We start from the raw sequence: 15,280 nt of genomic DNA, 5'->3' as shown, positions 1-15,280 counted from the left end.
TAACAAAAATAAACACCGGTATTCGGTATGAACCGGTATATCGCCCAGCACAAACAAAACAAACAAACAAACAAATATACACACACAGGCCCACCTATTTAAAGTCCCCATTGAAATGTAAATTTGACTTTTGTGGCTTTTAGTCCATGTTTATTAGTTTTGAGGTCATCTATATATGCTAGTGTACTCCCAAAATTCACATATGTCTGATATATGCTATTAATAGCTTTAATATGCTATTAAAATTTTCAAGATTTTTCTTCCAGGAAAACAGACTTGGGATTGTATGCAAATTTGTGCGTGTTTCATGGAGGTATGAAGTGCATTTAACCTTCTGTACAAAGCCTAGGATGACTAAACTGCTAAAGAAAGAGCTCACCCTGCAGACGGACATCTGGTTGGTGGTGAGGGTGCCGGTCTTGTCAGAGCAGATGACGGAAGTGCAACCCAGCGTCTCCACAGAGGGCAGAGAGCGGACAATGGCATTTTTCTTGGCCATACGGCGGGTGCCGAGAGCCAGGCAGGTGGTGATGACAGCAGGAAGACCTTCAGGGATGGCAGCCACGGCTAGAGCGACGGCAATCTTGAAGTAGTAAACGGCTCCACGGATCCAGGAGCCACCGTGGACGGGGTCGTTGAAGTGGCCGATGTTGATGATCCACACGGCAATGCAGATGAGAGAGATTACCTTAGAGAGCTGCTCACCAAACTCATCCAGCTTCTGCTGCAGGGGCGTCCTCTCCTGCTCGGTGGAGGCCATCTCGTCACGGATTTTACCGATCTCTGTGTTCACGCCTGTGGCCACCACCACACCTACGGCTTTGCCTGCAGCAATGTTGGTTCCCTGAAATGCACACATTTAACATGAACAGGAAAAATACATGGCTTTTGCATCAAAAATATTTTGGTTCAGCTGAAGTCCAATTTTCTTACTGAGAACAACATGTTTTTCTTGTCCTGATTGACGGCACGGGGATCCGGCACGGGGTCGGTGTGCTTAATGACGGACACAGACTCGCCTGCAACATGAGCGAATTAGTAGTAAAATCCACAGCTAAAATACTTCGCACTTAAAATTCACACACAAATGAACCAAATGCTTTGTTACCTGTCAGGATAGACTGGTCCACTCGGAGCGTGGTGGACTTAATAGCACAGATACGGATATCGGCAGGTACCTTGTCGCCCACTAGAAAAGAAACAAGGTATTTAGGTCAAATGAGTCAAATCCTCAGAAAACATACAAATTCATGGTACAGTTAAATAAAAAAAATAATAATAAATGCGCAGGTGACTAGACTAAAATTTACACAAATCTATAGCATGCAACTCTAATGGGGTCCAATGCCATTATATGGACAAAAACAACTGAAATATTCTAAATTTACATTTTGCAGCAGACAAAGTCATACAGGTTTAGAATGACAAGAGGGTGAGTAAACGATGCATTTTCATTTTTGGGTGATCTATCCCTTTAAATAAACGCATAGGTTAAAAAATAAACCTCTTTAGCAACTCAGTTTGGCTAATTTGACTGTCCTTAAGAGTAAAATGTGTATTTAGTTTTTTTGAGTTGTAACATCTTAACCGCATGCATTATGTTGCATTGCTGCAAGTGTCAGAGAAAACAACGTTAAGAAAGCATAACCTCAAATGTCTTCTGAATTATTTTTCTGACTGATGAAATTCTAGAACCATGACGAACCCAAATCAAATTATGATCTTTAATGAATCAAATCCACCAATTAATTTTAATGAATCAGTCCCTTTTGCACAGTGAAATGACTTAAAGGATGTTTATGTCTTTCTTTCTTCAGTCGAAAAGAAATTAAGGTTTTTGATGAAAATGTTCCAGGATTATTGTCCTTATAGTGGACTTCAACAGCTACCAAACGGTTGAAGGTCAAAATTACAGTTTCAGTGCAGCTTCAAATTCTACACGATACCAGACGAGGAATAAGGGTCTTATCTAGCGAAAAGATCGGTCATTTTCTAAAAAAAAAAGTTTATGCTTTACAAACAAAAATGCGCGCCTTGCACTGCTCTGCGATGCAGGTCCATGACTTCACGTAATACACAATTACATTGAAAAGGTCACGCTTGACAGGCTGAAGTTAATTTTCAAAAGATTTAAACATCCAGGATACGCACATGAAGTGACCATTTTAAACGATAAACTGACACAAAGACATTTGAATATCAATGATTTTTATTTATTTATTTATTTTTTGCATTTCTTGATCTGAAGGCTTTTGATGCATCATAAACATTAAAATAGCTCTTAAACATATACTTTTTTTTTTTTTTTTTTAGAAAATGACCAATCGTTTCGCTAGATAAGACCCTTATTCCTCGTCTGTTATCATGTAGAGCACTTTGAAGATGCACTGAAACTGTAATTTTGACCTTCAACCGTTTGGTAGCCACTGAAGTCCACTATAAAAGGACAATAATCCTGGAATGTTTATCAAAAACCTTAATTTCTTTTCGACTGAAGAAAGAAAGATGTAAACATCTTGGATGACATGGGGGTGAGTAAATTATCAGGAAATTTTAATTTGAAAGTGAACTAATCCTTTAAAAGGACTTAAAAAGGGAACCAGAGAGAGAAAGAGAGCGTGTTTGCCCATTGAGAACAAAGTAGACATGTAAGCTCATCTGCACCCTTGAGGGCGAGAGAAGAAAATAGCATGGGGAGCAACAATGCACCGCGCCAAAAATGGAGAAACTATGTTGATATGTTCTGCGATGCGCTGATCAGGTTTAAACACAGAGGCATGACAGCAGCTGCCCCTGCGCTCGACAGGAAGAGAGACGAAGGTTAACACCCCCCAAGCTGTCAATCAAGGTGGGAGGTGTTACACTCTCCATGTATTCGCAACTTATAACAATGGCATTCAAGAGCACCTCTGAGGAGTATGTTTGTGATGAGCTTTCTTAGGCCACACTTAGCAGGTTGAAGCGTCTATTTGCTGATCTGTCAATGTTAAACATTAACATATCCATCAGTGAAAGTCCAGGGAACCTGCTCGGCCAGCATGTGAAGTGTGGCAGCATGAGAAATAGCAGGGCATGATAACAATGAATGCTGCGTGGTATTGGCACTGATCATCACACATGTGCGTGCAAAAGGATCTCTGCGCTGTGGATTAACTGGCTGTGCTTTCGCCATGATCTGTGAGGAGCTACGGCGACAAGGTCACACACACGCACACGAGACAGTGACGGCTTTTCTCAGAAAGACTTAATGGAGCTCAATTGCAACTTTCAGCCACCCTAAATAGGGAACGAATGTACAAAATGAGGTCCAGTTCCTAGAAGATCACCCAGCATTGTTCACTGGCAACAAGAGAACGAACAAGCTCAGCCAACATGTACTCTCTTGTAGGAATGGACACTTGACGTGAAGATGATCAGAGATTGTCTTATGGACAAACCATCATGATTTGGAGGAGGAGGAGAAGTGTAGATGATGCTATAGTTAAATGCTCATAAGTTGGTGTTAATGCAAACAGGGTTGGGCAAAAGTCAGAATTGAAGAATTGTCTGCCTTTCAATTTATGAGTGTGAATTTAGCCACACTGCAAAGGAAGATTCAATTAGAATTTGAATCAGGAAGAGAAATTTATGGTGCTTTTCCAATGTATGGTACGGCTCGACTCGCCTCTGTTTGCGTTTCCATTGCAGTTTAGTACCGCTTTAGAGTGGGCGGGATTATAGACATGTCGTTATAGTTGCGCCGCCTCTACTGCCGTGACATTATTGTAAATGCGTTCGATCCTCGCTGGCTGTGCTGATTTAATATAGCAGGTCTAGTGTCTCGTGTCGCAAGTTCAATGATGCAGGTAGTGACGATTCTCTCCGGCCAATCAGTGATCAGCAGGGTTTACACGTCACATTTCGGTAATGGTACGGTTCGCTTGGAACCTCAGCCAAGGTGGTACTGAAAAAAGTACCAGGTACTGTACACCGTGGAACCCCCCCCACAAAAGCGAGCCATGCCGTACCATGCAATGGAAAAGCACCATTAGTGAATTGTAATTCAAAAGAAATTTCAACACAGAAGATAGATAATTTATTGAAAATAAGTATAAGCAAATAATTAACTACATAATAAATAATTACATAAAATTACATAAATTACATAAATACATGTTTATTTTTTTGTTTTAATTTATGTAATTATTTAAATATTTATGTAATTACATAACTATAAATAAATAAATGACAAAAACAAGAAATATATGCATTTGTAATATTTAAGTATTTATTTAATTATATAAAAATAGATACAAATAAATGACAAAAACAGTTACACAAATAAATGACATAAATACATGTATTTTGTGTATTTATGTCATTTATATATTTAATTACATAAAATACATAAATACAAACTACAAAATAAACGACAATAATGACACACAAAAATATATTTATGTAATTTGTGTATTTATGTAATTATTTAAATATTTATTTAAATTACATAAATTAAATAACAATTACACAATCAATCAATCAATCTTGGTTGCATTATAAGCATCCAACCAAGGCTTATAAACCATTTAAAAAATTTTTTTTTTTTATAAACCACTTTTAAACGTTTTTCAGAACTTTCAAACAAACATTTGTAAAATCAAGTTTTTCTTGACAAACTTGGCTTTTCTAGCTTAAAAAAAGTCAGTTAAATGAATCTGAATTCATTTTCATTCTACTTACTTTTCAAATTTGAATCATCTGCATCTTGTTTACTACCTCAACTCAAATTCACTTTAAATTCAGGAATTGAAACAAAATAAAAGGCTTCTTGTTGCAGTTCTGAATGCTTCACAATGCACAATCCTGAATGAAACAGTGGATTAGATGGAGAGGAGCTTAAGACTTTTTTTTTTATTAAAAGGTCCATACTTCAAATGACATGGACAAGTTTCAATGAGATGTTTAATTGTGCTGCTGACTAATGTAGACCAGTACCACAAGGTGAGAATGACGTGTCTATTCAATTTTGCTCTAGCTGAGAGCTGATTCATGATTTAAGAGAGGCCCGATGGCACAATTCACAAGTGCGTCAACGCTTTCCAGAACATAGCAGCATTTATCAGTGTGCATATACAAAAAGCCCCAGCGATGAGCTATTTCAGGCATATCTGGCCTCCAGGTAGAAGAGTGACCTCTGAACCCCTGAGCTGTTGGAGTTATCTTTCCGCCCACTGTATGCACACAGCCTCCTCATCGGCCCTCGAAGAGCACGGAGAGCCCAGAACAAGCCCAGCAAAAGGGCCCTACACAACACCCACACAAGGACTCACCACATATTCAGCTCAATACTGAACTACTAATGGAGCGTTCAAGATCAAGAAAGAATACAGTGGAAAGGAAGATGCAGCAAATACATGCATTCCAGCTGTCATATCATAAAGCACTTTAGTATCTTAAAATACCTTCAGCATGCATCAATCAGCAGCACAGCAGGGTAAAATAGCTCACACCAAACACTCCTCGGGAGGAGGCTGGAGGGCGGAAAGCAGAACAGTTTTGTTTAAAGGTGTATGCTTCCATCAGTCCCCCAGCAACACAGTCTTCATTACTCTACTTGTTATAGCGATGCAGGACGAGGGGTCAAACAAACACGCCTGCTCTTTACTCGCCACATGTCATCACAGTATAGCCATCTGATTGGCAGAGAAATGTTGAACCGTGTGGGTCTCGAGGTTATTGGGTCAAACTGATGCTGGGCGATATACCGGTTCAAACAGTAAACCGGTTTGAATTACGAAACCGGTATGAATTTTTAAAAAACCGACATACAAGTGCCTAAGCAACATATGGCGCTTTTCCCCTGCATGGTACGGCAAGGTAAGGCTCGGTAAGGTTCACTTTTTGGGGGTTTTCCACTGGTAGTAAAGGCGGCGCAACTATAACGACAAGTGAATATTCCCGCCCACTCTAAAGCGGTACTGAACTGCAGTGGAAACGCAAACCGTGCCGTGCTGAGCCGTGCCGAGCAGAGTTGTACCACGGAGTGGAAAAGCACCAATAGATAGCATCGTAAATTGAGAGTTAACTGTTAACTTAACCTGCAAAGATCACCGGCAACTTCAGATGTATGCATGTATGCATGTATGTATGTATGTATGTATGTATAATAATAATAATAAATAATAATAATAAATCATTATAGCTATTATGTCAAAAATTACATTTAATTAATTAATTATTAAAAATATCAGTTATCAGACACTTAAACATCAAAATAACCTGTATCAGTCAAAAGGCAATATACAATATACAATCTATAATCTACAAATCACTGGTTTTGTGCATGATTGGCCACTTAAGAGAAGTGTGTTGAGGATTACTGGAAGCCTGGTCCAACCCCATCATTGATAAATAGCAATAGCTAGTATCTCCTTTGCCCTCATTCATATTAACTTTGTGGATCCTTGCGGACAGGCCGGGGGCCATCAAACACCTGCCGGGCCCCCGCCACTTGCCGCAAGGCTCCGTGGTGGTAGGCGATGGCTACCAGGTCCAGCAGAATGTTGCATGCCACCGTGGGTGCTTGAATTCCTAAAGCACACAGAGTGCTGATGGGTAAGGCCAATGTGAAAGCGGCTGCATGAGGGGGAAAAGGGGTGGGACACCATGGGCACTTCCCTATAAGGTCATCTCTCTGAATGAACAATAGGAACAGCTGTTACAGCTGGACCCCTTCCACTTGGCATTATGGCTGCACTGTACACACTTGAAAGGGGTCATATGATGCGATTTCAATTTTTCCTTTCTCTTTGAAGTGTTACAAGCTCTTGGTGCATAAAGAAGATCTGTAAAGTTGCAAAGACTAAAGTCTCAAATCCAAAGAGATATTCTTTATAAAAGTTAAGAGTCAACCACGCCTACCTAAAATGGCTCGTTCTAACACGCCCCCACATGTCTACGTCACGATGTGGGAAGATTTGCATAACGCCGCCCAAATGTTCACGCAAAGAAAGGCAGCGTAACTTTGATTCTCGCTGTAGTATTGTTGCTGCCGCCGCCGCCGCCATGCTGTGGGTGGATTTGCCACTGATGATTCAAACGCGAGTTTTGAGCAGTGTAGAGTAGCGCTTGTTGTTTGTGGTTTCACAAATGCAGACATGGTTTTAGGTTTACGTAGCTTTGTAAAAATCGACGCGTTTCAGAAAGGCGGGGCTTAGAGGAGAAACAATAATGTACATTATGTGGAAAATAATGTGTTTTTTGAACCTTAAACCACATAAACACATTTCATTACACCAAATACACAAAATAATGTTCTTTTTAGCAACGTCATATGACCCCTTTGAAAAAACTTCATTGGTTTCAATTATTGTTCTTTCCTTAGCTGATCAGCATAACATAAAAATGACTGATCTTTGAAGATTGGAACAATGTCTAAAACATGTTTGGATAGACAAGATCTTTCTGTTTGATGTTGTTGTTAACCACACTGCTTGTTGGGTGTTTGGGCAGAATAAAAATACATAAATGGTCAGTAAGAAATATATATATAAATTTTAAATAATATCTAGCTAACAATATATAGCTTAAATTAAGTTTAAAATAAAGTTTTATACCATTTTTCTTCACTTAATGCATTCCCTGGGAATCAAACCCATAATCTTGCTGTTGTTAGTAATAAAAATAAAGTAATAAAAATTAAATAAATAACAAAATATATAAAATAAAGTATAAAAAATAAAACCATGAAAACATAAAAGTAATAAATTAAATAAAACCATAAATAAATAAAAATATAAATACGTAATAAATGCATTTTCCCGTAATAAATGGGAAAATGGTTACAAATAATTGTATTATTCATACAATTTTGTTTGTCCTGCTAAAAGGACAATACATTAACACAGAGGGAGGAAAATATTGGGGGGGGGTCTTAAAGGAGAATTATCCAAGAATTATCCTTACATCAGGCATTCCTCAAAGATTACACCCGAGGTTGTATTATAAACCAAAGCACCTTGGTTTGGAATATCAAAGAGCGTTGCAAGTTATGCTAATTAAAGCATCAGATGTGCACTGAGAGGACTGTGAGGTGGCCAACATGCTGAGCTCGGCCCTGCATGAAACTGATAGGCTGTCAGGATGCCGCTGAAAGCATTTGTAATTCTGTTCACGACTAAACTGGTTACAGTCCCAGAGTCCTCTGCAGAGTGTGCGCCGAGCCGAGGCTCAGACTGCGTCATGCTCACAACCCACAGCAGGAGCAGAGACAGAGATTCAGAGACAAAGAGAAAGAGAGACCACAGGCACTGCACTTTAAACGATCAGCACAGATGTCACACTACGAAATGCTCTCCAGATTCAGCCAAAAAGCTCCAGGTGACCCACTCTTCCTAAATTAATCACATCCAGACGGTGTCGGTTCTGGTCAAATCTGTCATCACGTCCCTATCTGCAAGAATGGACGGAGACATTTTGCAAAACTGCAGAACTACGAGACAAATGCATTAGTAGACAATTTACCCATGTTTAGGCCTAAGCACTAACCCCAAAACAGCACTATTCCACCAATGACCTCTCCAAGGTGACACTGCAGTCTGTCTGGATCACATCTGACGTCACGGGCTGCAATACTGTGGGACGCTGCAGAAGGGGTGGGCGGTGGGCCCGGGGCCGACACCTGTCATCTGCACACTGAAAAGATACTTTAAAAATGAAACTAAATCCGCCAGCAGGTGGGGACAAGTCACTGATTTGATCACTGAATCATTAATTCAATTGATTCATTCGAACAGCTGAATCATTCAGGAATGAAGCAACAATATGTTTTCATAGTCGCACGCAGTAGTTTTCAGTCACAAATGCACTGTAGCACTGTAGAGCCCTGCGATGAGTTCTCGGAGAAGTCACACAACAGACGCGTCACTTTCAATTCCAGCAGCGGTCTAAAACGGTTTATTTAATCACCAAACGGACATAAGTTTGCTTCAAGAATGAACGATGTGGCATAAAGGAGTTTGAAGTTTCCCGCTCTGTGCAGCGCGCAGTGTCACGTGTCAAAACAAACAACACGTGCTGTTAAGTGATTTCCGCCTCTAGAGGCCGCTCTCGTACTGTATAATGACAGCGGACCCTTCTCGGCCACTCCAGCAACGGACGCAACCCGGAAAACTATCGGCATTGATTTTTGCCAATAACCGATAGTTCCGCCAATCAACTATCGGTGCCGATTAATCGGCAAAACCGATGAATCGGTCGACCTCTAATCTGCACCATTGTCAATGTTAGTTATAATGAAACCATTCCATAATCTGCACAGCCTATCGGTGCTAAATATAACATCTACCACTATGCACAAAACATACAGCACTGGCTCTACTGCAAAGAGTTAAAGGTTAAAACATTTGACCAGTTCTTTCATGTATCAGATGACCACATCCATCCCAAAAAAGACCCCGCATGAAGATGCTTTCACACTTTATCACAAATGCCGTTTCAATTCTTTTCTATCTCTCACATCTTCAAAAACATGTATTAATGCTAGAAAGCAGGGGCCTCGTCTATAAAACATGCATACGATTAGATTTGATCCTACAATTAAATGAGGGAAAAAAAATTGAGATTTATAAAGGCAGAAACTAGGACTGCATTATTGTTTTTTTTTATAAAACTAAAAGTGTGATACGTCTTAGTGCTATGATAAATCTCGAAGGCTGTGATTCCATTAAATTTGTAATGAGAAGTGATTATAACCGGCTTTAAACAGAAGTGTTTTTTTCTTTGCGAAATATGAAAACTTCTCGAATGAAAAAAAAAAAAGAAAAAAAGAAAAGAAAAGTAGGGTGGGATTTGATTTGGTCCACTGGGAATTGATTGGATCATTGGATTGTTGATGTTTGCTATTGCTGCGATCTCATGTGAGTGACAGGTTGACCCGCTCTTGCACCAAGACATACGTAATCAGGGATGAGAAAAAAAGTTGTTGCATTATCATTACAAATAATTCCCGCCTACAGAAATTCGAATGGTTGGGGGGTGGGGAGGGGCGAGGTTGTGGTTAGAACCATAGACTGTATAAAAACAGGGTTAGAACGCTTGGTTGAGTGAGTGCATCAGACGAGACGACGACAAAGAAGTGCTGCTGCAGAGTTAGTGCATCAGAGAAAACGAAGAAGAAGAGCTGCTGTGCTGTAGCGTCAAATTTTCGGCATGTCTAGAACAATTCTTACAAGTACAACACGACGTAGCTGGGCGCCGCGGACAGACGCCGAACGGTGCCGCCGGTGTGCCTACAAAAGAATGTATTTGAAATTTAAAGATGTGGCGCGACGCTACGCTTCGCGTCCGGTGCGCGACCGCCTGAAACGCTGTTTTTTTCACCTCCGTGCCCAAACGTCTTTGTTTGGGCTTCCGAAAGCGGATGATGTCAGGAAACAGTGGTTGCAATTTACTTTGTAACTCTGTGCCTGGGCATTATAACCCCAATTTGCTATTGTGTGCTGCGCATTTTACTGAGGACAGCTTCCACAACATGAGGGAGTACAGTGCCGGATTCGCCAAAAAGCTTTTGTTGAAAGACGGAGCAAGGGGCGTGGCAGTACTGAAACACCGTCTAAGCTGTTCGCCAATCACAATGCACTGGGACAGCTAACCAATCACAACACATTTTGTTTTTCGGAAGGCGGACCTTCATCAAAGCCGGAACTAATCGAGCCGTTTGTGCCAGCCTGGGGAGAAAGGCATTTTAATCATGTAAATTATGTGAAAAATAATGCGCTTTTCGAACCACCAAGCATGAGAGCATGTTCTAGTACACCCCTAAAACAAAACCAAGACTTTGTAAAAGAGCATAATAGGACCCCTTTAAGTTTAAGGTCGTCCAGCAGTTTTCCACTAAAATTTAATCTTGATGGTTTAATGTTTGGAAATAAAGAAATTAAGACTGCAAAATTATTATATTTTTTCTAAAATACCCCTTTTTATTTTACAGTAAAATATTACAAGAGTAATACTTCTTATGTTTAATATTTTTATTTACCACTACTACAATTATTAATATTGTTGCCGTTATTATTTTATAATAATATTGATATACAATTACACCATTTATATGGCGACAGTCACAAATTATGCAGCCATACAAACAAGCACAGCAAACCCGGAGCTTTTTTTAAATTGCATTTTTTACAAGCTTCACTTTTGGAGCAAGGAGGAGTAAAAATCATGATCAGATAATGATGTGGATTTAAACATCAGCGAATGAATCTTTAATTAAATGATGATTTTAAAAACATAATTGATGATTCATTTAGCAATGTGCATTTTATGCATCGTCTGCAGGAACATTTTGGAAATTATCATAGTTTTCATTTTTTAATATCACATTTAATATCATTCTCTACAAGTTTTATGAATGAAGTTCCAGGTACTTCAAGAAAATTAAGCTTCACATACTACATTAATTATTTGCAATAGCTGAGAAATCTGAAAGCCATCTCCAAATTAATATAAAGCAAAACTATGAGAAGCAAACCAAAAGAGCCAACAATGGATATAGATAAGCTTCTAGGTAGAGCATGAGAACTGATGAACATGTGATGAGGACTGACGCACAGTCCATTGAGAATCAACAGGTGCAACCAAAAATACCTATACTCCTATAGTGGAGCTGTACAGGGTCCATACAGAGACCGGAGAGCTGAGAGGCTGTAATTACCTCATATAACAACCCAGAAGTGCAATGAATTCAGAGAAATAAGTGAGTGACACTGTGATCACATAGACTTTATGATACAAAGGCAGCACTTACCAGCGACCTCCACAATGTCTCCAGGCACAATGTCTTTGGCTTTGATCATCTGGACGGTCTTCCTGTCCTGACGGTACACCTTGCCCATCTCTGGCTCGTACTCCTTAAGGGCTTCAATGGCATTTTCTGCATTACGTTCCTGAGATGGAGAGAATCAAATGTGAAAAAAAGAAGATTGTATTCACTGGCAAATTCAGCATTTGAGTTTGGGATGGAAGTTTCTGTTAGACAGATGTGAGAAACCCATTTGATAACAGTCATTATGTGTTCCAATTATGCAGTAATGACACTTAAATTTATGACTCTTTTCATGCTCTACTGACCTGCCAAACACCTACGATGGCGTTAGCTATAAGAATTAGTAAGATTACAAAAGGCTCCACAAAGGCAGTGATCGTTTCATCTCCCTCCTCGAACCAGGCTAATACCTGCAATAAAAAATAAAAAAAGTCATGTCACAACACGTCCCATTAGATCTAATAAAATATTTTACATTCAGAATTTTTTAATATTCAGATATTTAAAGACCGGTAGATCAAGATTCTAGTCAAGACACGCCAGTGACATTTACCTTCTCATAACAGATTCAACACAACCAGTTTACAAATGAGACCGTTTAGATTGCATAATCTGCATGATTTGAAACAAAAAGTTTAAACACAGGAAAAAAAACGGGACTGAGCGGCATGACGAAAGCCCAACGCAGCAGTACGTTTTAATGACTGGAAATAAAACTCCTACAGCTCACTGCAGCCACAGCACGACATCTGTTATTTTCCTCATTAAATGCATTATTACATATGGACTCCTCCTAAAATAAGAAGTTGCAACATCTATTTACTTTCCTTCACATCATAGACTTTTATAGCAACTTAGAGAGCAGAGCAGCTTTGATTTTCACCTTTAAAAATGGATTTACATGATCTTTCTCGGACAGAAAGTCCTTAGATGCATAGCATGAAGATCATATGCCGAAACTGAAGCCCTCTAATCAACATCTTGGTGGTGTTCTCGAGACAGTGGAGTTACTGGTCTGTCTGTGGTAATGAGAAGCCTGCAACTGAAGGTCAGAGGCCTAATTTGGCCTGCAGAGATGCCCTCTTGCACAGCCAACTACGAGACTGCTGTCAAACCACAGACTCCAACACCTCAGTATCACTCCGCTGGGTGATGCTGGCATACCTCTCTCCTTCCACCCAACCAGCCAGTTTAATCTCATCAGATGGATTGTAACTAATGATTTATATACACACACCTATACATGCATACATATACATACACACACACACACACACATCATATATATTTTGTGAATAGTTATTAAAAAACAGTTCATTAATCTATAGCAATTCAACAATTTTGTTTGTGTGAACAGTGTGTGTGTGTATGTATATATACACACACACACATATACTTATATAATTATATACTGAATAACAGATTTATTCAATATAATTAACCTTCTTAATATTTAATTTACAGTAAATGCTAGTAGTCATTTTCAATAATTTATTGAATACATAATTAATAAACATATCTAAATTAATATCTTCTATCTTTCATATAGGATATTAACCCATGCGCAGTTTGTACCAACAACCTGTTACTTACTAGGGCCAATCTTTAACCACTAGGCTACACCACCACTATTTTAAGCACTGGTTCCATACATAAATTTGATTGACAAGCTAACTACACAACACTTTTAAGTCTCCAAGCAAACAGCCACATGTCTTCATTCGGTGGTAATCTATGTTAATTAATCAAGAGGTCCTTAAACCACGGCTGTAAAACAGCAGTGAACTACTAAGACATCTTGTTTGGCAGCTAGTGACAGACACTCAATCTCACTGAATGCTGTTGTCACCATTCCTAAGGAGTTCCGCTTCCTCAGCTATTTAGCCCTTCAGATCTGCGAGTAACCCAGGACGAGGCATGCAAGACTCAAGGAGCTAACAAGACATCTTCACATTCACAGCTCTTCCGGATAGCAGTCGGTGTTTATTTCAGTGCATGTATCACTGTAGTTTGTTTCTAGTGTAACGCAATCAACACCTGACATGAATCTGTGCTGAATCACGTCTGAGAAATGGCTGTACTGACTCTATTTGCACTCAAAGAATATTGCACAATAACAATAAGTGCAGAAATCTGCCAGAACATGTTACTAAAATGTACTTACAAAAGATATACAAGCTGCCAATAGAAGAATCCGCACAAGTAAATCTTCAAACTGCTCGATGACAAGTTCCCATATAGATTTTCCTGTCAAACATCAAAATTAAATCGATCAATAACACATGAGTAGAATGATAACATCATGTTATTGTTTAAAATGTAATATTACCTTCCTCAGCAGGCAACTCTGTGTGGTTTATTGAAGGATATGAAAAAGACAAAGTATAAAGTTACAAATACACACCCTGAATACATTCCAAAGCATAAATTGATTTGACATGGACTAAAACACAATTGTTAATTACATTAAGACCTGTGGCTTTATTAGAACGTATTAAAACTCAAAGATTAAATGGAAACATAAAAAAAGATTTAAAAAAAAACAACAACATTGATGAACACTACTCCCAAGATGTAATGTAATATTTCAGAAGAGATTAACGGTCATAAACACCTTCCACTCTAAGAAGAAAAATGTGAAAAAATATTTGGTTTTAATCCAAACGAGTGAATATTTGGCCCCTCTTTGAGCACATGCTGTGAAACATTTACAAGCTGTTTCTGAGCCAGGTGCTGACAGGAATATTTTCATCCATATCTTCATAAAAGCATGATTCTGTATAAAGGATGAAAGAGAAAGACTGGAGACCGGCCTTAGCTATGCTCGCTTTGATTGTCCTGCGACATAATAAACGGGTGGGAGCTAAACATCTCTTTCAGCTTATTTCTGACCTATGTGTGCCTGTTTTCCACCTTGTCAAAGTCAATGAAAATGAGCATGGCAAGCTATTTTAACATTTTTTTTCTAAGTAGCATCCATTTCTATGTCATCAGCACTTATTAATCACTTGTAGATAATACAACTGTGACTAATATTTTTCAGTTTCACTAGTACAGATTTCTTGGCTACATATCACTATGGCAGTAAAGACAAGCGTCTATTCCATTGTTATTGGTAACTATTTAAAAATGTTTGCCATTGATTTCTATGGGAATCTGTAGTTCCGACTAGTCTGTAGACCAGATGCTGCTGGAACCTATTCTAGTTTTACTAGTAACTATTCATCATTAGGTACTAGTACTTTTTTTCTATCCCAGTAGTTGCTTCTACACATATTCAAGCTTTACGAGTCCTTATTTATTAGATGATAGTATCTAATAAATAGGGCAGGGTATCGAATTCAATACTTTTTAGGCACCGATACCTCGATACCATCGAGTATCGAAAAACGTCTTGTCGTTCGATACCAAATTTCGATACCTAAGGGGTTAATCTCATCAGCGTCAGTGAGCCAATAAGCCTGCAGCACTAGC

General features: G+C 39.0%; 1 protein-coding gene across 3 annotated transcripts in view; it reads right to left on the bottom strand.

Annotated features, from left to right (window-relative positions):
• Nucleotides 1-15,280, bottom strand: part of atp2a2a (ATPase sarcoplasmic/endoplasmic reticulum Ca2+ transporting 2a) — a 28,124-nt gene that overhangs the window by 11,333 nt on the left and 1,511 nt on the right. For all 3 annotated transcript variants that reach the window (XM_016574741.1, XM_016574740.1, XM_016574742.1), the window contains 7 exons: nt 14,136-14,153; nt 13,971-14,053; nt 12,112-12,216; nt 11,789-11,927; nt 1,109-1,189; nt 934-1,019; nt 380-844 (listed from right to left, as the gene is read on the bottom strand). In XM_016574741.1, the coding sequence (XP_016430227.1) occupies nt 380-844; nt 934-1,019; nt 1,109-1,189; nt 11,789-11,927; nt 12,112-12,216; nt 13,971-14,053; nt 14,136-14,153 (977 nt within the window). The remainder of the gene's footprint in view (nt 1-379; nt 845-933; nt 1,020-1,108; nt 1,190-11,788; nt 11,928-12,111; nt 12,217-13,970; nt 14,054-14,135; nt 14,154-15,280) is intronic.

This window comes from Sinocyclocheilus rhinocerous, unplaced genomic scaffold, assembly GCF_001515625.1.
Source record: "Sinocyclocheilus rhinocerous isolate Xijiao unplaced genomic scaffold, SAMN03320098_v1.1 scaffold293, whole genome shotgun sequence".
Classification (NCBI taxonomy): domain Eukaryota; kingdom Metazoa; phylum Chordata; class Actinopteri; order Cypriniformes; family Cyprinidae; genus Sinocyclocheilus; species Sinocyclocheilus rhinocerous.
This window is presented reverse-complemented; position numbering and strand designations above follow the sequence as displayed.